Here is a 22336-nt window from a genome sequence, read left to right as displayed (position 1 = left end):
AAAGACTTCGTATCTTTCAGCAAGAAAATATAATCACACCTTGCAGCTGAAATCATTAATAAAACTTATGAAATATCTCTTCTTACTATTGGAAAGAGGTTTGATGGGTCCCTAGATGTCTGCATGTACCAATTGCAACCTTTGTGTTGCTCTCCATAAACTTCTTTTTGGAATGCATCCCTATGTTGCTTCCTCACCATGCAATTAGTGCATATTTTACTCGATGCTTTCAATTGGGGTAACCCTCTCACCATTTGCTTATGTTGCAATGTTCTCAAACCCTTAAAATCTAGATGCTCATATCTGTGGTGCCAAAGATAGTGTTGTCTTCTATAATTGTTTGGAAACAAGTGGCCGTTTGTGGCATGATTCTTGCAAGTAATATGAACATCCTATTTGAAAACATTGTTGTTTGCATAGTAACCCCCTTCTTGGGATGATAGATTGCATTCTCCATGTTGTATCAAAATAGATACATCTATTTCTTGCAAATGGTTCAAGACTTGATAGGTTGTTTTTCAACTCAGGTATGTGACTCTAGCAACTTGCAACCTAATGTTACCTTTTCCCAACACCGCCATCTTGAAATTATTTCCAAGCTTCACAATTGTCGGAATTTCTCATCAAGATTTGAGAACCATTTCTTGTTTGCACACATATGATTGCTACACACCGAATCAAGGAACCAAACATCTTCTCTCCTTGATTGATTGAGCTCCATATATGACATTAGCAACATTTCTTTTTCCTCAAGTTCAGCATAATTTTCTTCCTTCTCCTATTGAGAACACTGATATTTACAGTGTCCTAACTGATGGCACTTGTAATACTCAACTGTAGTTTTGTTGAATGGTTGTCTACCTCTTCCTCTTACTCTACCTCTTTCTCAAAAAGCTTCATGAGCTCGATCACCTTCTTTTCCACCGATTCTATTATCGTATGTCACCTTTTGTGCTTGTTCATCACCTACACATCCGTTAAGTCTTTGCTCATGTCCAACAAGCTGCTTTGCAATTCATCGATGATTAAAGTGTCTAATTTGTTAGACTCTTCAATTGAAGATATAACATAGTCAAATCTTGAGGTCATTGATTAAAAATTTGCATTAATACTTTCGCCTTCTTTCATCCGTAGGACTTCAAACTCTTTACTTAAGAGTTTGGAGTTGTGCTCTTTTGACTCTTCTAGAACCCTAGTACTTATGCTTCATAGAGTCCAAAATTTATTTGGCAGTACATAATAATTCGATCAATAACTGGAACAAATAATTAAATAATTCTTGACCTTCAAGTCTTTCAGCTTCTGATCTGTAATTGTTTTTTTTTTTTTTTTTTTTTTTTTTTTTTTTTTTTTTTTTTTTTTTTTTTTTTTTTTTTTTTTTTTTTTTTTTTTTTTTTTTTGTGCTTTAGTAATCTCCACTCCTTGTGTTTTTTTTCTTTTTTTTTTTTTGTGGTTTAGTAATCTCCGCTCCTTTTGTTGCTGTAAGGATTCTGGTCTCCATGAAAGACCAATATTCCTTTGAGCGAATAAATTTTCCATGAGCATAGACCAATGTTCATACTAGTGATCAAACTTAGGAATTGCTGGTTGAATGAAATTGGTTTCAGCTGGCTTATTTTGAATCTCTTACCAGTCACTCTTCTCTTAAGAAAAAAAGAAAACGTCACTCTTCTCTTAAGCAAAAAAGAAAACTGCAGTTCCTTTTCTTCAAGCCTTGCAACGTGACTCTATACCCAAATGTTGTGAACACACAAACTAACTCAAAATGAAACGGTGAAATCAATTACATAGAAAAATAAAAGAACTTATTGGCTTTCATATGGCTTACATAACAAAGATAAAAATAGCAAACTCCAATAATAAGGAAATTAACAACTAAAACTAAATGATTTAGTGTTGCTAACCTTCCTAATTAAATGGACATCTCTAGCTAACCATTTCAACCCTAAAGAAACGGTCTAATATGACCATCTTTATAGTGTTCCCCATACACTAACTCCATCTTTATAGTGTTTCCCATACACTAACTCCATCTTGGTGTACACTGGTATACCATTAAAGACGACAATGATGATTGTATCGAGAAAATTTTATGAACGCTCTATTCGTCTAATCCTTAAAGTTTGTAGGGTATTTATTAGGTCAAAGGACATACATAACATAACGCCTTCTGAAAGCAGACTTCAGTATGCCCTTCTTTCTAACCCCATTTGAATGTAACCTAACCTTATCAAGACCCTTATGGTCCTTAATATCTCATCGAAGATAGCCCTATAGCTACTTCTCATGTGGCGAACTTAGGCCTAGTGTGATGTCATGTCACATAGCTTGTTTGAGCACTGATACTCATTTAAGTTAAGCACGAGCTATTTATGAGTAAATAATCCTTACATAAGTCCTCTGCGATCACCTAGGCTATCTCTTGTAATTTTTTATGGCTGACCTAGTCTGCCTCCTATTGTAGTGATATCTCATCACTGGCTCATATAATCTGAACTAACTTTTAGAGGGTGACAAACTTTTATGTCCTTTAGACTTACTCAGGTTGCATTGGCACAAAAGTGAATGACTAGTATTCTAAGTTGAGGCACTACCTCATATAATTTGATAGAACAATAGAACCTACGCTATTTTGAACCTCATTTATAAAAGGTAAACAAGTAGGTCCTTCCATAAGACTATAGTGCCACCTTTGAGTCTACGAGAGCAACATCAACATGACCAGCAACTAAGTTACTTTCTACCCTGTTAAGGACAGGTTTACAATTTGGAGAGGTCCCTATACTCTAAACTTTTCAATAAACTTTTTAAACTTTTGATTTTGTATCTAATCTAACCCGTCGTTGAACTCTAAATTTTGTATATAATAAATAATTAAAATTTTGATTTTGTAGGTAATAGATCATTAATTTATTTTTATTTTTATGTATAATAGATCTTTTGCTCCTAAATAAACTTAACAGTGGTAAATATTTCCACAAAAATATCAATTTATTCAAAGAAGGATTAAGACTAACCCACTAAATAAAAAATAAAAGTTATAACTTTTAGGTTTAATTATTTTATGCTGTTCTACCCTTAAAAATGCTCATTTCATTATATCATTTATATTCATTATTTTTCTATATAAATGTACAAAAGGCTTGATACGTGTCTACTATTCAAAAGTGTAAATAGATCTAAAAAGATTATTACTCAAAGTAAATAAATAGAGTTAAAATGAAAAATAGAATTGAAATCGAAGGTTCAATCTTCATTGATATTCACATTCAAAGAGGATACAAGCTACCAACTAATACCTACCAATAATGAAAAAAAAATATAAATTAACTCGTTCTCACGAGGATATTCGGTTTCCATCCTCGCTCCTCTTCTCATCAATTAGAGGCGAAGATTCTTCAAAAAGTTTAGTCCCTGTTCGAATAGTGCGCGTGTTGAACGTGAACAATACCAATCAGAATATTATATAATTACGATATAAATAATGTATTTTGATTAAAAAAAAAAAGAATTATTAAAAGTAATTATAGGGTATGAATGCTTTCTTCTGTTTCCTAACCCGAGATTCAAAAACTGATTTTTAATTTCACCCATATTCAATTAAATTAAGATATCCTCTAATACGATTAAAAATATATATTATATTTATATCTTTTTTTAAAATTGATTGAAAGTTGAAATCGACAACTATTTTATATTTATTCATTTGAAGTTCTTCCATTATCATAGCGTGGTTCATATAGCTTGCATATAAAGCGAAGAATGGATCTAACAGCTTTAAATTTCTTCAAAAATTATTGGGAGGAGCTGAGGTCTAACCTACAAATAATCTTTTTTTCTTTTTTTGGTCAACTCAATGAAATGGGTCATCCTCTTTCCATACGTCCTCTCTCTCTCTCTCTCTCTTTGTGCTAAGTATATGTTACCTACTCCATAATTGATTATATTCATAAATGCTTAAAAAAGCAACAACTTCATTTTTATTTCATCATTCGATTATGAGTCTAATTCTCACGGTCTATACAAGAATACCTTTGGCCATATTAAGAGTCTTAAGAGAGAAGTGTCATGATGTTACTCAAGAGAAAAATGCATTATCTAACCCACCTGAAAAGTGAGTAAATTGTCAAGCTAAAGTACAAATAATGGCAAAAGTAATACTGTCATCACAGCCACGCTTAGTGGAGGTAAAATGGGTCTTGTTGGAGTTCTTTTCATGAGATTCAACAAGCAGCTTTGGATTTAAGTTGGTATAAGCAAATGATATAATTATGCTCTCCACATTGGCGTATGGCTCCTCACCACTTTTGATGTCTATACCTATAAAAAATAGTTTATCTTAGAATGCTATATATTGAGGCATGGTGTTGGCTCTCCACCATTTCTACACCTTAGACCTAAGTGAGGGAGGTTATGCTATGGATGAGTATGAGTTTTTGAAAGAATATCATGTGACTTTGCACCCATTCCCTTGAGTAGAAGGTTGTAATAGAGGATCAAACTTCAATATGATATGCTAAAATGGCTCAATACGAATAAAGAAGGGTTTATGCCTCAATAGTGCTTGAATAGGTGGATGTGCAAAAGGTTCCATATAAAGTTAGCTCCATTATAGTACCCTAATAAGTCTAATTTAGTGTTAAAATCACTCCATAAGCTCCATTTAAACATTTTAACCATTTTGATCTAATAAAGGTAAAACACATCTCAATAAAATTTCAAATTGATGTAAAAGTGTGTAGATCGTGTTTTTTAGAATCTAGATGATCAAATATTATATTAAAGTACTTGTCCTATATAGAAGAGGCAACATTGATTCTTAGAACTTAGCCCAAAATTCATGCAAGTTAGTTAGAGTGGCAAAGGAAGGAAAGCTTAATTGAGGATGAAATAACCTCGCCTATCATTCAACACAGCCACAAAGATAAGTGAAAAACTATGTTAACGCTTGAGTTCTCTTTAAGACTAGCCATGATATCACACGGTATGAAAAGTAGGACTATAACGGTTTGTATCAGAGCTAAGTTTAGGCTCCATGTATACTTCAAGGTGATAGATGAGAAAGTAAGGACTCACTTCGTATATCTCTACTATGGAGAGAAAAAAAAAAAAAAAAAAAAAACTTATTAAGGTTTATCGTTTTCTTAGATTAGTAGAAACATTGGAAGAAATAAGGATATCTTGAGTCAAGCATAGACAAGTAGGTCTCATAGAATCACGAAGTTGGATCAAGAAAGAAGATCGAAAGTCAGGTAGTAAAACTCATGCTCTCGACATCTCTTATCCTTCATGAGTGATTTTTTTTTTTTTTTTTTTTTGTTTATGAAAAGACGAGTATATCATTTCATCTCTTTTTCAAATTAGTAGATCAGACTTCAATCATGTCATAAGAGTAGATTTAGTTGATTTTTTCGAGACCTAACAATGGTTGGGGATTAATTATTTCTTTAAAGAATCCTTCTATAGAATTGCAATCTTTAAAAAAAATAAATAAATAATAATAATCTAATATTGAGAATTTGAATGAATGTTTAAACGTTTAATCCCAAGAAAGAAAGTTTGTTGTGATTTCATCCGAAAAGACCAATATTTACTCTTTAGAAAATATATGTGTGTAGCAATCAAGCTTTGGAAAATAATATTCACAATTTCTTTTTTTATCTCCAAATTTTGTAACCATCAAATGTTGTACTTTACGAGATGGATTGAATGAAGAATAGGGATCTTAACGTTCCATGTCTAGGATTCAAAATTTAAATTCAGCAACTAATTTTTCCAACATTCTCTTACGACATGGTTAAGTTACTAATTCCTCCCTTATAAGAGTATAGACTAGTTCCACATATCAAAACGAGTCTCTTTAAGCAAATCACGCTTAAGTTTAGAGTTGTCTATAATTGAGCCACCGAAAAGAAAAGTGCACTTTGCTAGTATAGACAAATTTGATTTATTTGATGTTTTTCTTAGTTATCATATCCTGAATGATCAGTATCATATAGTTTTAATTTATTCTTATGTGGCTATGATATAAATACTCAACCGACAAAAATCTAAAAAGTAAACCCATTACAATTTAGAAACTATTTAACTAATTAAATATTATGAAAGATTTTGAAATGAAATATTATTTTCTTTAAAAAAAAAAAAAGTTTTTGAATTATTTTTAATTAAGAAGAAATAAACATAAGCTCATAAATTCATCCGCTCAACCCGGCCAGTTTGACCACAGAACAATTCTTCGTTTCCTTTGAAATTCGGACACCTCTCGCTCTCTCTACTTTAATGGCGCCTTTAAGCCACTCGCTTCTGCCTAACTCTACGCCCTCTCACAATCACTCCCATTTATAATTCCACTCTCAATCCCCATTTCCTTCACATCCCCGTCTCCAATTCCAACCCCCACCTCTCTGCTCCCTCTCCCATGGCTGACTCCGCCTCCTCCCCAACCTCGTTGCTCAAAGATGAGCTCGACATTGTCATCCCCACCATCAGAAACCTCGACTTCCTCGAGATGTGGAGGCCCTTCTTCCAGCCCTACCATCTCATCATTGTCCAAGATGGGGACCCCTCCAAGGTCATCAAAGTCCCTGAGGGATTCGATTATGAGCTCTATAATCGCAATGACATCAATCGGATTCTGGGTCCTAGAGCCAATTGCATTTCCTTTAAGGACTCTGCTTGTCGATGCTTTGGCTACATGGTCTCCAAAAAGAAGTATATCTTCACCATTGATGATGATTGCTTTGTGAGTTCTCTTTCGCTTTTTTCTTCCTTTGTGATTGTTTGCTGATTGATTTTTTGTGGGTTGGGTTTACTTTTTTAATTAATTTACGTATTTACCTTGAATCTTCGGTTTGTTTTGAATGTCTGCCATCTGTTTGTGAAAATGCCTCACTGATGTGGGTTTGAACAAATCTTGTAAATGTTGATCCAGGTTGAAGTTTTGAATCTGAATCCTTATGTTGTGTCATCTAGGTTGCAAGTGATCCGTCTGGGAAACCCATCAATGCACTTGCACAGCACATCAAAAACCTCCTCTGTCCCTCCACCCCCTTCTTCTTCAACACCCTTTACGATCCTTACCGAGATGGTGCTGACTTTGTGCGTGGATATCCCTTCAGTCTGCGAGAGGGTGTCCCGACTGCTGTTTCTCATGGCCTCTGGCTTAACATCCCTGATTATGATGCGCCAACTCAGCTTGTTAAGCCTCTGGAAAGGAACACAAGGTATGGAATAATTTCCATAAGCCCCTAAGTTTCAGTCAAATTTGTTGTCTAATGAGCTTCATTCTCTGAAAAAGGTTTGTGGATGCTGTTTTAACAATCCCAAAAGGCACTTTGTTCCCCATGTGTGGTATGAACTTGGCATTTGACCGAGATCTCATAGGCCCTGCAATGTACTTCGGACTCATGGGTGATGGCCAGCCAATCGGTCGATACGATGACATGTGGGCAGGCTGGTGTATCAAGGTGCGCCCTTCTGCTCCTCTTCATAACCTAAGAAAAACAAAATAGTTCTTGAATTAATACGTTAGATCATATGTTTAGGTTATATGTGACCATCTGGGGCTGGGAGTGAAAACAGGGCTGCCATACATCTATCATAGCAAGGCAAGCAACCCATTTGTGAACCTGAGGAAGGAGTATAAGGGCATTTTCTGGCAGGAAGACATCATCCCATTCTTCCAACAAGTTGTTCTTCCAAAAGATTGCACCACTGTCCAAAAGTGCTACTTTGAGCTTGCCAAACAAGTGAAGGACAAGCTTAGCAAAGTGGACCCTTACTTTGACAAGCTTGCAGATGCGATGGTGACTTGGATTGAAGCTTGGGATGACCTCAACCCGGCTGGAGTTTCTACTAATATGCCCAATGGAAAACCCTAATTGTTTAGTCCAATCATCAAACTTTAGGTGTTTGAGGTTTAATAACTTAAAAGGGGTTTCTTTCCTTTTGGATTTTGGATGTATTTCTTGTTTTTCAATCTACTCTTCCTTATATGCTATAGAAACAAAATAAAATATGGTGATCAGGTTCTAGTTTGTACCAGAGTTGTGATAACCAGAAATATTATGAGATTTGTTTTTTTGTCATATTGTTGTAGTTCAACTTATTTTGTCTACCCAACTTTTTTCTTTTTTCTTTTTTTTTTTTTTTGGAAACATTTTAAATTTAGTTAAATTTCACCAAGTTTGGTTTATAGTTGGGCTCTTGATAAAAATATCGATATGTTAGACGAAAATTTAATACCACCACATTGGTATTATATAAATACATCACCATATTATACCATATAAACATTAAAAGAAAAAAAATGATCAAACAAAACATATTGATATTGAATTTAGAAGGTACACGAATTGGCTCACTGCAAAGTTCGCTCTGTCCACGGCCAGCTACTACTTACCTTAAAAAAATGAAAATGGTCTAGTAGGCATAATTGACTAAAAGTATTATATAGACCTTTTAGATTAGTACTTGAATACGATAATATTATTAACCTTATCCATATCAGCCATCAATATCCTTGAATTTTTATGCGGATAACAATTATATTACAAATAAAATAATAAAAAATATGGTTAGAAAAACTAAATAATTAATTAGAGGTTTTAGGGCATAAATCTCATCTTCCATATAAGCTATCAAGTTTATCAAGTTTTTGATGTCCTTACTTATGTTTAGAAAGTGTCCCTAAGGCTACTCAATGTATCAAAAGTGTCGAACCTGCTACCTTTGCGTTATTAGCACGACGCTCTAACCAAATGAGCTAATAGGCCAACAATTTTACGCACATTCTAGATCGGTAGCTCCTAATCCAAGTGACATAATTTTAACTTTTAAAATTTTAAATCTCTAACCCGTATCATAAAAGATAAGAATTAATGAGAGATAGGCCTATGCTCCTGATCCAGTCAATCGAGTTTAAGTGACATAATTTTAGGCATAATAAACTTAAAACTTTTAAAATTTTACATCATTATCTATGAAGTTCGTAGTGCTATAAGACGTATGATAAAAGATAAGAATTAATGAGAGATTGACCCATGCAAATGTTGAACCTGCGACCTTCGTGTTATTAGCACGACGCTCTAACCAACTGAGCTAATAGGCCAAAAATTTTATGCACATTCTAGATCGATAGCTCCTAATCCTGTCAATCGAGTTTAACTGACATAATTTTAGGCATAATAAACATAAAACTTATAAAATTTTATGTCATTATCTTAGGAGTTCGTAGTGCTATAACTCGTATCATAAAAGATTAGAATTAATGAGAGATTGGCCCATGCAGGAGTCGAACCTGCAACCTTTGCGTTATTAGCACGACGCTCTAACCAACTAAGCTAATAGGCCAAAAATTTGATGCACATTCTAGATCGGTAACTCCTAATCCAGTCAATCGAGTTTAAGTGACATAATTTTAGGCATAATAAACATAAAACTATTAAAATTCAAAATCTATAACCCGTATCATAAAAGATATGAATTAATGAATGATTGGAGTATGCAAGTTTCAAACCTGCAACCTTTGCATTATTAGCACGACTCTCTAACCATCTAAGATAATAGGCCAACAATTTTATGCAAATTCTAGATCGATATCTCCTAATTCAGTCAATCGAGTTTAAGTGACTTAATTTTAGGCAAAAAAAACATAAAACTTTTAAAATTTTACATCATTATCTTTGAATGTTCGAAGTGCTATAACCCTTATCATAAAAGATAAGAATTAATGAAAGACTGGCCCAAGCAGGTGTCACACCTACGATGCTCTAACCAACTGAGCTAATAGGCCAACGATTTTATGCACATTCTAGATCGGTTGCTCCTAATCCAGTCAATCGAGTTTAAGTGACATAATTTTAGGAATAATAAACTTAAAACTTTTAAAATTTTACGTCATTATCTTTGAAGTTCGTAGTGCTATAACTCGTATCATAAAAGATAAGAATTAATGAGAGATTTGCCGCCCATGCAAGTGTCAAACCTACGACCTTCGCATTATTAGCATGACGCTCTAACCAACTGAGCTAATAAGCAAACAATTTTATGCATATTCTAGATCGATAGCTCCTAATCCAGTCAATTGAGTTTAAGCGACATAATTTTAGGCATAATAAATATAAAAAGTTTGCAATTTTACGTCATTATCTTTTAAGTTCGAAGTGCTATAACCCAAGCAAGTATCAAACTTGCGACCTTCGCATTATTAGTACGACGCTTTAACCAATTGAGCTAATAAGCCAATAATTTTATGTAAATTCTATATCTATAGCTTTTAATCCCGTCAATCGAGTTTAAGTGACATATATTTGGGCATAATAAACATAAAACTTTTAAAATTTTACGTCATTATCATCTTTGAAGTTCGGAGTGCTATTACCCGTATCATAAATGATAAGAATTAATTTCGCAGTGCTATAACCCGCGACCTTCGCGTTATAATCAAGACGCTGTGACCAACTGAACTAATAGGCCAACGATTTTATGCAAATTCTAGATCGATAGTTCCTAATCTAGTTAATCGAGTTTAAGTGACATAATTTTATGAATAATAAAGATAAAACTCTTAAAATTTTATGTCATTATCTTTGAAGTTCGTAGTGTTATAACCCGTATCATAAAAGATAAGAATTAATGAAAGACTGGCCCATGCAGGTGTCACACCTATAACCCATATCATAAAAGATAAGAATTAATGAAAGATTGGCCCATGCAGTTGTGAAACCGACCCTCGCGATATTAACACGACTCTCTAACCAACTGAGCTAATAGGCCAACAATAGATTGGTAGCTCCTAATCCAGTCAATCGAGTTTAATTGACATAATAATCATAAAACTTTTCATGCAGGTGTTGAACCTACGACTTGAACATTATAAGCACGACACTCTAACCAACTAAGCAAATAGGCCAACAATGTTAAGCAAATTCAAGATCGATAACTCCTAATCCGATCAATCGAGTTTAAGTGACATAATTTTAGGCATAATAATCCTAAAACTTTTAAAAATTTTCATAGTGCTATAACTGGTATCATAAATGATAAGAATTAATGAGAGATTGGTCCATGCAAGGGTCGAAACCTGCGACTTTTACGTTATTAGCACGACGCTCTAACCAACTGAGCTAATAGGCCAACAATTTTATTAAATTTCTAGATTGATAGCTCCTAATCCAGTCAATAGAGTTTAAGTCACATAATTTTAGGCATAATAAACTTAAAACTTTAAAAATTTTACGTCATTATCTTTGATGAAAGATTGACCCATGTAAATATCAAACCTACCTTCGCATTATTAGTACAACTCTCTAACCAACTGAACTAATAGTCCAAGGATTTTATGTGGCAGGCGTAATATGAGTTTTATAAAGTTTTATTGTCTTTGTTGTTCTTAGTGCAATAACTCATCTCATAAAAGATAAGAATTAATGAGAGATGGGCCCATGCAGGTGTCGAACCTACGACCTTCACATTAAAAAAACGATACTCTAACCAACTAATTTAATAGACCAACAATTTTATGCAAATTCTAGATCGATAGCTCCTAATCCAGTCAATCGAGTTTAAGTGACATAATTTTAGGCATAATAAACATAAAACTTTTAAAATTTTACGTCATTATCTTTGAAGTTCGTAGTGCTATAACACGTATCATAAAAGATAAGAATTAATGAAAGACACGCCCATGCAGGTGTCAAACCTGCGACCTTCGCGTTATTAGCAAGACGCTCTAACCAACTAAGTTATTAGGCCAACGATTTTATGCACATTCTAGATTGGTAGCTCCTAATCCAGTCAATCGAATTTAAGTGACATAAATTTAGGTATAATAAAATTAAAACTTTTAAAATTTTACGTCATTATCTTTGAAGTTCGTAATGCTAGAACCTGTACCATAAAAGATTAGAATTAATGAGAGAGAGATTGACCCATGTAGATGTCGAACCTGCTACCTTCATAAAAGATAAGAATTAATGAGAGATTGGCCCATGCAGATGGTGAACTTGCAACCTTCGCATTATTAGCACAGGCCACCAATTTTATGCAAATTCTAGATCGATAGCTCCTAATCCAATCAAGAATGACATAAAACTTTTACATCATTATCTTTGAATAGTTCGTAGTGCTATAACTAGCATCATAAATGATAAGAGTTAATGAGAGACTGACCCATGCAAGGGTCGAACCTACGACCTTCACATAATTAGCACAACGCTCTAACTAACTGAGCTAATAGACCAACAATTTTATACACATTCTAGATCGGTAGCTCCTAATCTAGTCAATCGAGTTTAAGTGACATAATTTTAGGCATTATAAACTTAAAACTTTTAAAATTTTACGTCATTATCTTTGAAGTTTGTATTGCTATACCCCGTAACTGAGCTAATAGGCCATCAATTTTATGCCCATTCTAGATCGGTAGCACCTAATCCAGTCAATCGAGTTTAAGTGACATAATTTTAGGCATAATAAACTTAAAACTTTTAAAATTTTACGTCATTATCTTTGAAGTTCGTATTGCTATAACCCGTAACTGAGCTAATAGGCCATCGATTTTATGCACATTCTAGATCGGTAACTCCTAATCCAGTCAATCGAGTTTAAGTGACATAATTTTAGGCATAATAAACTTAAAACTTTTAAAATTTTACGTCATTATCTTTGAAGTTTGTAGTGCTATAACTCGTATCATAAAAGATAAGAATTAATGAGAGATTGGCCCATGCAGGTGTCGAACCTGCGACCTTCACATCATTAGCGCAACACTCTAACCAACTAAGGTAATAAGTCAACAATTTAATGAAAATTCTAGATAGATAGCTCCTATTACAGTCAATCGAGTGACATAATTTTAGGCATAATAAACATAAAACTTTTACTTCATTATCTTTAAAGTTCGTAGTGCTATAACCCGTATCATAAATGATAAGAATTAATGAGAGATTGGCCAATGCAGGGGTCAAACCTGCGACCTTCACGTTATTAACACAACGCTCTAACCAACTGAGCTAATAGGACAACAATTTTATGCACATTCTAAATCGGTAGCTTCTAATCCAGTCATTCGAGTTTAAGTGACATAATTTTAGGAATAATAAACATAAAACTTTTACGTCGCGTTATCAGCACGACGCTGTAACCAACTAAGCTAAAAGGCCAATAATTTTATGCACATACTAGATCGATAGCTTTTAATCTAGTCAATCGAGTTTTAGTGACATAATTTTAGGCGTAATAAATATTACCCGTATCATAAAAGATAAGAGTTAATATAAGAAACAAGCCAATGATTTTACACACGTTCTAGATCAATAGCTCCTAATCCAGTCAATCGCGTTTAAGTGACTTAATTTTAGGCATAATAAATATAAAACTTTTACAATTTTACGTCATTATCTTTGATGTTCGTAGTGCTATAACACATATCATAAATGATAAAAATTAATGAGAGACTCGCTCATGCAGGTGTCAAACCTACAACCTTCGCGTTATTAGCACGATGATCTAACCAACTGAGCTATTAAGCCAACGATTTTATGCACATTCTAGATCAGTAGCTTCTAATCCAGTCAATCGAGTTTAAGTGACATAATTTTAGGCATAATAAACTTAAAACTTTTAAAATTTTACGTCATTATCTTTGAAGTTCAAAGTGTTATAACTCTTATCATAAAAGATAAGAATTAATTAGAGATTGGCTAATGTAGGTGTCGAACCTGCGACCTTCATAAAAGATAAGAATTAATGAGAGATTGACCCATGAAGTTGTCAAACATACGATGTTCCCATTATTAAATCAACACTCTAACCAACTAAGCTAATAGGCCAACGATTTGATGCAAATTCTAAATCGATAGCTCCTAATCCAGTCAATCGAATGACATAATTTTAGGCATAATAAACATAAAACTTTTAAAATTTTACATCATTATCTTTGAAGTAGTTCGTAGTGTTATAACCCGTATCATAAATTATAAGAATTAATGAGAGACTCACCCATGCCTCTTTGAAGTAGTTCGTAGTGCTATAACCCGTATCATAAATGATAAGAATTAATGAGACGTCTTAAAATTCAGGCGATTGCAGATGATATAACTAGCAAATACGTTCCTCCTCACGTCAACATATTTTATTGTCTAGGAGGAATTACGCTTACTTGTTTTTTAGTACAAGTAGCTACGGGGTTTGCTATGACTTTTTACTATCGTCCGACCGTTACTAAGGCTTTTGCTTATGTTCAATATATAATGATGGAAGCTTACTTTGGTTGGTTAATCCGATCAGTTCATAAATGGTCGGCAAGTATGATGGTCTTAATGATGATCCTGCACGTATTTCGCGTGTATCTTACTGGTGGATTTAAAAAACCTCGTGAATTGACTTGGGTTACAGGTGTGGTTCTGGCTGTATTGACCGCATCCTTTGGTGTAACTGGTTATTCCTTACCTCGGGACCAAATTGGTTATTGGGCAGTCAAATTTGTAACAGGTGTACCGGAAGCTATTCCAGTAATAGGGTTGCCTTTGGTAGAGTTATTACGCGGTAGTGCTAGTGTGGGACAATCTTCCATGACTCGTTTTTATAGTTTACACACTTTTGTATTACCTCTTCTTACTGCCGTATTTATGTTAATGCACTTCCCAATGATACGTAAGCAAGGCATTTCTGGTCCTTTATAGAGAATCGAAATCATAGATTTGTAATTAGTTATTTATGATTACTCGGGGGAGGAAGAAGAGTATTTCATTGCTGCAAATATGTCTTATTGAAAAATAAGACATGTATTGGGATATTTCCCTTCAACTCCACGAAATTTTATTCGTTATTTTTCAATAATAGTTGAAGGGAATTCTTCGAAGAGAAAATGGATTATGGGAGTGTGTGATTTGAACTATTGATTCGGCCGTGTGGATATATGTCTTTTTATCTGCCACATTGGGATTCACAACCAAATGTGTCTTTATTCCAACCACCGCGAAAGCTCCATACAGAGGGTAGGCTGGTTCGCTTGAAGAGAATCTTTTCTATGATCAGACTTGACCATGTCGTGCATGACCAGGCTCCGTAAGATCCAGTAGAATAGGTGATATATCTGGCATAATTCAGATTATGTTTTATCTATTTCACTTACTTAATCGTATGAAAATGCATTCATTTCCTCTGCATTGACTCGATTTATGATACTATCGGAGTGAAACAAGGGATCTAAAGAAGAACATAGGCTAGACTCTATTAGTAACAAGTAAATCCTTTGCTTTGGATGTAAAAAGTATCCATATTTTAATTTTTCTTTGGGAGCTAAAGCCCCATCGCAAGGTCTGAGACGACCCAGAAAGCACTTGAACATTATCAACTTTGTAAGCCTACTTGGGTATTGAGCATTTATGTGTAAGAATTGAATTCGGTGCAATGGATAATTGTAACTCTGAAAACAGAATCCGCTAAATTTTTTTCTTACATGGAATTAATCATTTATTTTATAATGCTTGGATAAGATAGCGATTTTTTATCTGCATCCAGTTGGTTCGTTTGATTTGTGCTCGAACCGGATGATGAAAAATTATCATGTCCGGTTCTTTCAGGGGATGGGTCCATAATAATTCACCTATCCTAATAACAAAAAAATCCGATTTGAATGATCATGTATTAAGAGCTAAATTGGCTAAGGGTTGGGTCATAATTATTACGGAGAACCCACATGGCCCAATGATCTTTTATATATTTTTCCAGTAGTAATTCCAGGTACTATTGCATGTAACGTGGGTTTAGCGGTTCTAGAACCATCAATGATTGGTGAACCCGCAAATCCATTTGCAACTCCTTTGGAAATATTGTCGGAATAGTATTTCTTTCCCGTATTTCAAATCCTCCGTACAGTGCCAAATAAGTTATTGGGTGTTCTTTTAATGGTTTCCGGCGGGATTATTAACTGTACCGTTTTTGGAGAATGTCAATAAATTCCAAAATCCATTTCGTCGTCCAGTAGCAACCACCGTCTTTTTGATTGGTACCGCAGTAGCCCTTTGGTTACTGAGCCCGAAGAGAAGGAAGAGATCTTCGTAAAGTGAGTTTTTATGATTCGATAAAGAATCAAACCTATTTAAATGTTCCTACTATTCTATATTTCCTTGAAAATGGTGCTCAACCTATCGGAACTGTTCATGATATTTTAAAGAAGGCAGGAGTTTGCTATTCTATATTTCCTTGAAAAGGATGCTCAACCTACCGGAAGTGCTCATGATATTTTAAAGAAGGTAGGAGTTTTTACAGAACTTCACCTTAATCAATAATCGAAATTTCATTAATGAAATAAAAAAAAGAGGGTGTGGATAACTTGTATATAGCTTTGGCTAACCTTTTCTTTATTATTTCCCCCCTCTCTTGTTCTATTCATACTACACTTATTACCTTAAAATAACGACAAATATATATATATATATATATATATATATATATAGTGATAGAAATTGATCTAAGATGAATAGAAAAAAGATCAATCAAGTGACTAAATGAACTAATTCGTTCTATAGGATATACTATAAATAAAAATTAGTACATTCCCCATTGGATGGGGTTATTTTGTTGCAAATCTATGAACAAATAAGTAATTGGTTCTATAGGATAACTATAAATAAAAATTAGCACATTCCCCCATCTATGGGGTTATTTTGTTGCAATTCTATGAACAAATAACTTTGTTATTTCCCCATACTACACTTATTACCTTATAATTCCGTCTTCGATAACGACAAATATATATATATTTTAGTGATAGAAATTGATCAATCAAGTGACTAAATGAACTAATCGGTTATATAAGATATACTATAAATAAAAATTAGTACATTCCCTCATCGATGGAGTTATTTTGTTGCAATTCAATGAACAAATAAAAAAAAAGGGGGATTCCGTTTTTTGAGTTCGTAACGATATATATATATATATATATATTTTAGTGATAGAAATTGATCAATCAAGTGACTAAGTGAACTAATTGGTTATATAGGATATACTATAAATAAAAATTAGTACATTCTCTATCGATGGGGTTATTTTGTTGCAATTCAATGAACAAATAAAAAAAAGGGGGGGATTCCGTTTTTTTAGTTCGTAGTATTATAACCCTTGTATCATAAATGATAAGAATTAATGAGAGACTGGCCCATGCAACCAACTGAGCTAATAGGCCAACGATTTTATGCACATTCTAGATCGGTAGCTCATAATCCAGTCACTCTAAACATAAAACTTTTAGTCATTATCTTTGAAGTTCGTAATGCAATAACACAATCATAAATGATAAGAATTAATGAGAGATTGGCCCATGCAGGTGTCGAACCTACGACCTTCGCGTTATTAGCACGACGCTCTAACCAACTGAGCTAATAGGCCAACAATTTTATGCACATTCTAGATCGGTAGCTCCTAATCAAGTTAATCGAGTTTAAGTGACATAATTTTAGACATAATAAACATAAAACTTTTACGTCATTATCTTTGAAGTTCGTAGTGCTATAACCCGTATCATAAGGATAAGAATTAATGAGAGAGAGATTGACCCATGCAGTTGTCGAACCTACGACCTTCATAAAAGATAAGAATTAATGAGAGATTGGCCCATGCAAATGTCGAACTTGCGACTTTCGCATTATTAGCACAATACTCTAACCAACTAATCTAATAGGCCAAAGATTTTATGCAAATTCTAGATCGATAGCTCCTAATCGAGTCAATCGAGTGACATAATTTTAGGCATAATAAGCATAAAATTTTTAAAATTTTAAGTTATTATCTTTGAAGTAGTGCTATAACCCAAACCCCTATGAAGAAGGTAACGGACCGAGCACCTTCGCATTATTAGCAACAACTCTCTAACCAACTGAGCTAATAGTCCAACTATTTTATCACATTTTTATGCACATTCTAGATCGGTAGCTCCTAATCCATTCACTCGAGTTTAATTGACATTATTTTAGGCATAATGAACATAAAAATTTTACGTCATTATCTTTGAAGAATTAATGAGAGACTGACCCATGCAGGGGTCCAACCTGCGACCTTCGCGTTATTAGTACGATACTCTAACCAACTGAGCTAATAGGCCAACAATTTTATGCACATTCTAGATCGGTAGCTCCTAATCAAGTCAATCGAGTTTAAGTGACATAATTTTAGGCATAATAAACATAAAACTTTTACGTCATTATCTTTGAAGTTAGTATGTCATTATCTTTGAAGTTCATAGTGCTATAACCCGTATCATAAGGATAAGAATTAATGAGAGATTTGCCCATGTAAGTGTCAAATCTACGACCTTCGCATTATTAGCACAACTCTCTAACCAACCGAGCTAATAGTCCAACGATTTTATGCACATTCTAGATCGATAGGCCTAATAAACATAAAACTTTTAGTTTTATAAAGTTTTATTGTCATTATCTTTGAAGTTATGCATGTGTCGAATCAATTAATGTGAGATTAGCCCATGCAGGTGTCAAACTTGTGACCTTCGCATTACTAGCACAACTCTTTAACCAACTAAGCTATTAGGCCAACAATTTTATTCACATTTAGATCGGTAGCTCCTAATCTAATCAATCGAGTTTAAGTGACATAACTTTAGATATAATAAACTTAAAAACTTTTAAAATTTTACGTCATTATCTTTGAAGTTCGTAATGCTATAATCTTTATCATAAGAGATAAGAATTAATGAGAGAGATTAGCTATATCAAACTTGCGACCTTCGCATAGGCCAACGATTTTATGCAAATTTTAGATCGATAGCTTCTAATCCAATCAATCGAGTGACATAATTTTATGCTAGCCAATGCAAGGGTTGAACCGACAACCTTCGCGTTATTAGCACGACGCTCTAACCAACTAAGCTAATAGGCCAACGATTTTATACAAATTTTCGATTGATAGCTCCTAATTCAGTCAATGGAGTTTAAGTGACATAAGTTCGAAGTGCTATAACCCTTATCATAAAAGATAAAAATTAATGGTTCGAAGTGCTATAACCCTTATCATAAAAGATAAAAATTAATGAAAGACTAGCCCAAGCAGAGTGTCAAACTTGCGACCTTCGCTTTATTAGCACGACGCTCTAACCAACTGAGCTAATAAGCCAACGATTTTATGCAAAATCTAAATCGGTAGCTCCTAATCCAACGACCTTCCCTTTATTAGCACGACGCTCTAACCAACTGAGCTAATAGGCCAACGATTTTATGCAAATTCTAGATCGGTTGCTCCTAATCCAGTCAATCGAGTTTAAGTGACATAATTAAGCAAAGTGTCAAACCTGCGACCTTCACTTTATTAGCACGACGCTCTAACCAACTAAGCTAATAGGCCAACGATTTTATGCAAATTCTAGATCGGTAGCTCCTAATCCAGCGACCTTCACTTTATTGGCACAACGCTCTAATCAACTGAGCTAATAGGCCAACGATTTTATGCAAATTCTAGATTGGTTGCTTCTAATCCAGTCAATCTAGTTTAAGTCACATAATGTTAGGCATATTAAGCTTAAAACTTTTAAAATTTTACGTCATTATCTTTGAAGTTCGTAATGCTATAACCTGTATCATAAAAGATAAGAATTAATGAGACTTTTAAAATTTTACAGTGATTATCTTTGAAGTTCGTAGTGCTATAACCCGTATCATAAAAGATAAGATTTAATGAGACTTTTAAAATTTTTCGTCATTATCTTTGAAGTTCGTAGTACTATAACCCGTATCATAAAAGATAAGAATTAATGAGAGATTGACCCATGCAGATGTCAAACCTACAACCTTCGCGTTATTAGCACGACACTCTAACCAACTAAGCTGATAGACCAATGATTTTATGCAAATTCTAGATCAATAGCTTCTAATCACATCAATCGAGTTTAAGTGACATATATTTGGGCATAATATACATAAAACTTTTAAAATTTTACATCTTTATCTTTGACTTCGTAGTGCTATAACCCGTATCATAAAAACAAAATAATTAATGAGAGATTGGCCACATGCAGGTGTCAAACCTGCGACCTTCCTGTTATTTGCACGATGGTCTAACCAACTGAGCTAATAGGCCAACAATTGCATGCACATTCTAGATCGGTAGCTCGTAATCCAGTCAATCGAGTTTAAGTGACATAATATTAGGCATAATAAACATAAAACTTTTACGTCATAACCTGCATCATAAAAGATAAGAATTATTAGCACAACTCTCTCACCAACTAAGCTAATAGACCATTTTTTTGCACATTTTAGATTGGTAGCTCCTAATCCAGTCACTCGAGTTTAAGTGACATAATATTAGGCATAATAAACATAAAACTTTTAAGTCATTATCTTTGAAGTTCGTAGTGCTATAACCCGTATCATAAAAGATAAGAATTAATGAGAAATTGGCCCATGCAGGTGTCAAACCTGCGACCTTCACATTATTATCTCAAAGCTCTAACCAACTGAGCTAATAGGCCAACAACTCTATGCAAATTTTAGATTAATAGCTCCAAATCCAGCCCAATCGAGTTTAAGTGGCATAATTTTAGGCATAATAAACATAAAAGTTTTACGTCATTGACGTTCGTAGTGCTATAACCCGTATCATAACTTATAAGAATTAATCAAAGATTGGCCCATGTAAGTGTCAAACTTACAACCTAGCACAACTCTCTAACCAACTACGCTAATAGGCCAACATTATTATTCTAGATCTGCAGCTCCTAATCCAGTCACTCGAGTTTAAGTGACATTACTTTAGGCATAATAAACATAAAACTTTTACATCATTATCTTTGAATTTGTAGTGTTGAAACCCATATCATAAATTATAAGAATTAAAAAGAGACTGGCCTATGCAAGAGTCGAACCTACGATCTTCGCGTTATTAGCACGACGCTCTAACCATCTGAGCTAATAGGCCAACAATTTTATACACATTCTAGATCGATAGCTCCTAATCCAGTCACTCGAGTTTAAGTGACATTATTTTAGGCATAATAAACATAAAACTTTTACGTCATTATCTTTTAAGTTTGTAGTGCTATAGCCTGTATCATAAAAGATAAGAATTAAAGAGATATTGGCCCATGCAAGGGTCAAACTTGTGACCTTCGTGTTATTAGCACGACGCTCTAACCAACTGAGCTAATAGGCCAACAATTTTATGCACATTCTCATGCAGGGGTCAAACCTGTGACCTTCGTGTTATTAGCACGACGCTCTAACCAACTGAGCTAATAGGCCAACAATTTTATGCACATTCTAGATCGGTAGTGATATTATTTTAGGCATAATAAACATAAAACTTTTACGTCATTATCTTTGAAGTTCGTAGTGCTATAACCTGTATCATAAAAAATAAGAATTAATGAGAGATTGGCCCATGCAAGGGTCAAACCTGTGACCTTCGTGTTATTAGCACGACGCTCTTACCAACTGAGCTAATAGGCCAACAATTTTATGCACATTCTAGATCGATAACTCCTAATCAAGTCAATCGAGTTTAAGTGACATAATTTTAGGCATAATAAACATAAAACCTTTACGTCATTATCTTTGAAGTTCGTAGTGTTATAACCCGTATCATAAAGGATAAGAATTAATGATAGATTGGCCCATGTAAGTGTCAAATCTACGACCTTCGCATCATTAGCACAACTCTCTAACCAACTGAGCTAATAGTCCAACGATTTTATGCACATTCTAGATCGGTAGGTGTAATAAACATAAAACTTTTAGTTTTATAAAGTTTTATTGTCATTATCTTTGAAGTTTGTAGTGCTATAACTCGTATCATAAAAATTAAGAATTAATGAGAGATTGGCCCATGCATGTGTCAAACCTACAACCTTCACGTTAATAACACAATGCTCTAACCAATTGAGCTAATAAGCCAACAATTTTTTGCACATTTTAGATCGATAGCTCCTAATCTAGTCAATCGATTACATAATTTTAGGCATAATAAACATAAAAATTTCACAGTTTAAGCTATTATCTTTAAAGTTTGAAATGCACATCGATCAGTATGTTTAATGTTTGTAGTGTTACTTATTGCTCCTAGTCCGGTCAATCAGGTTTATGTTACATACTTTTAGGCTTAATAAACATAAAACTTTTAAATTTTAAGTCTTTATCTTGGCCCATGCAAGTAACAAACATGTAGGCCAAATTTATGCATATTTAGCTCCTAATCCAATTAATCTGAGTTTAAGCGAAATAATTTTAGGCATAAAACTTTTAAAATTTTAAGTCATTATCTTTAAAGTTCGAAGGTAGAAGTCAAAACTGGGACCTTTGCATTATTAGCATAAGGT

General features: G+C 33.9%; 1 protein-coding gene and 6 non-coding genes across 7 annotated transcripts; 1 reads left to right on the top strand and 6 right to left on the bottom strand.

Moving 5' to 3' along the window:
* Nucleotides 1–6217: 6217 nt before the first annotated feature.
* On the top strand, nt 6218–8090 carry LOC111479961 (probable UDP-arabinopyranose mutase 2). The gene is made up of 4 exons (XM_023124892.1): nt 6218–6745; nt 6976–7226; nt 7301–7469; nt 7548–8090. The coding sequence occupies exons 1-4, from the start codon at nt 6422–6424 to the stop codon at nt 7881–7883; spliced, it is 1080 nt and encodes a 359-aa protein (XP_022980660.1). The 5' UTR covers nt 6218–6421; the 3' UTR covers nt 7884–8090.
* Nucleotides 8091–9038: 948 nt separating this feature from the next.
* Nucleotides 9039–9112, bottom strand: TRNAI-AAU. The gene has a single exon. It is a non-coding gene; the product is annotated as a tRNA-Ile (tRNA).
* Nucleotides 9113–9280: 168 nt separating this feature from the next.
* TRNAI-AAU lies at nt 9281–9354 on the bottom strand. The gene has a single exon. It is a non-coding gene; the product is annotated as a tRNA-Ile (tRNA).
* Nucleotides 9355–17326: 7972 nt separating this feature from the next.
* Nucleotides 17327–17400, bottom strand: TRNAI-AAU. Its single transcript has one exon. It is a non-coding gene; the product is annotated as a tRNA-Ile (tRNA).
* A 638-nt stretch (nt 17401–18038) lies between these two features.
* TRNAI-AAU lies at nt 18039–18112 on the bottom strand. Its single transcript has one exon. It is a non-coding gene; the product is annotated as a tRNA-Ile (tRNA).
* A 2754-nt stretch (nt 18113–20866) lies between these two features.
* On the bottom strand, nt 20867–20940 carry TRNAI-AAU. The gene has a single exon. It is a non-coding gene; the product is annotated as a tRNA-Ile (tRNA).
* Nucleotides 20941–21100: 160 nt separating this feature from the next.
* TRNAI-AAU lies at nt 21101–21174 on the bottom strand. Its single transcript has one exon. It is a non-coding gene; the product is annotated as a tRNA-Ile (tRNA).
* Between the last annotated feature and the right edge of the window lie 1162 nt (nt 21175–22336).

This window comes from Cucurbita maxima, unplaced genomic scaffold (assembly GCF_002738345.1).
Source record: "Cucurbita maxima cultivar Rimu unplaced genomic scaffold, Cmax_1.0 Cma_Scf00005, whole genome shotgun sequence".
In the NCBI taxonomy this organism is placed as follows: Eukaryota; Viridiplantae; Streptophyta; class Magnoliopsida; order Cucurbitales; family Cucurbitaceae; genus Cucurbita; species Cucurbita maxima.
The sequence above is the reverse complement of the archived record's forward strand: the minus strand, read 5'-3'. Positions and strand labels throughout refer to the sequence as shown.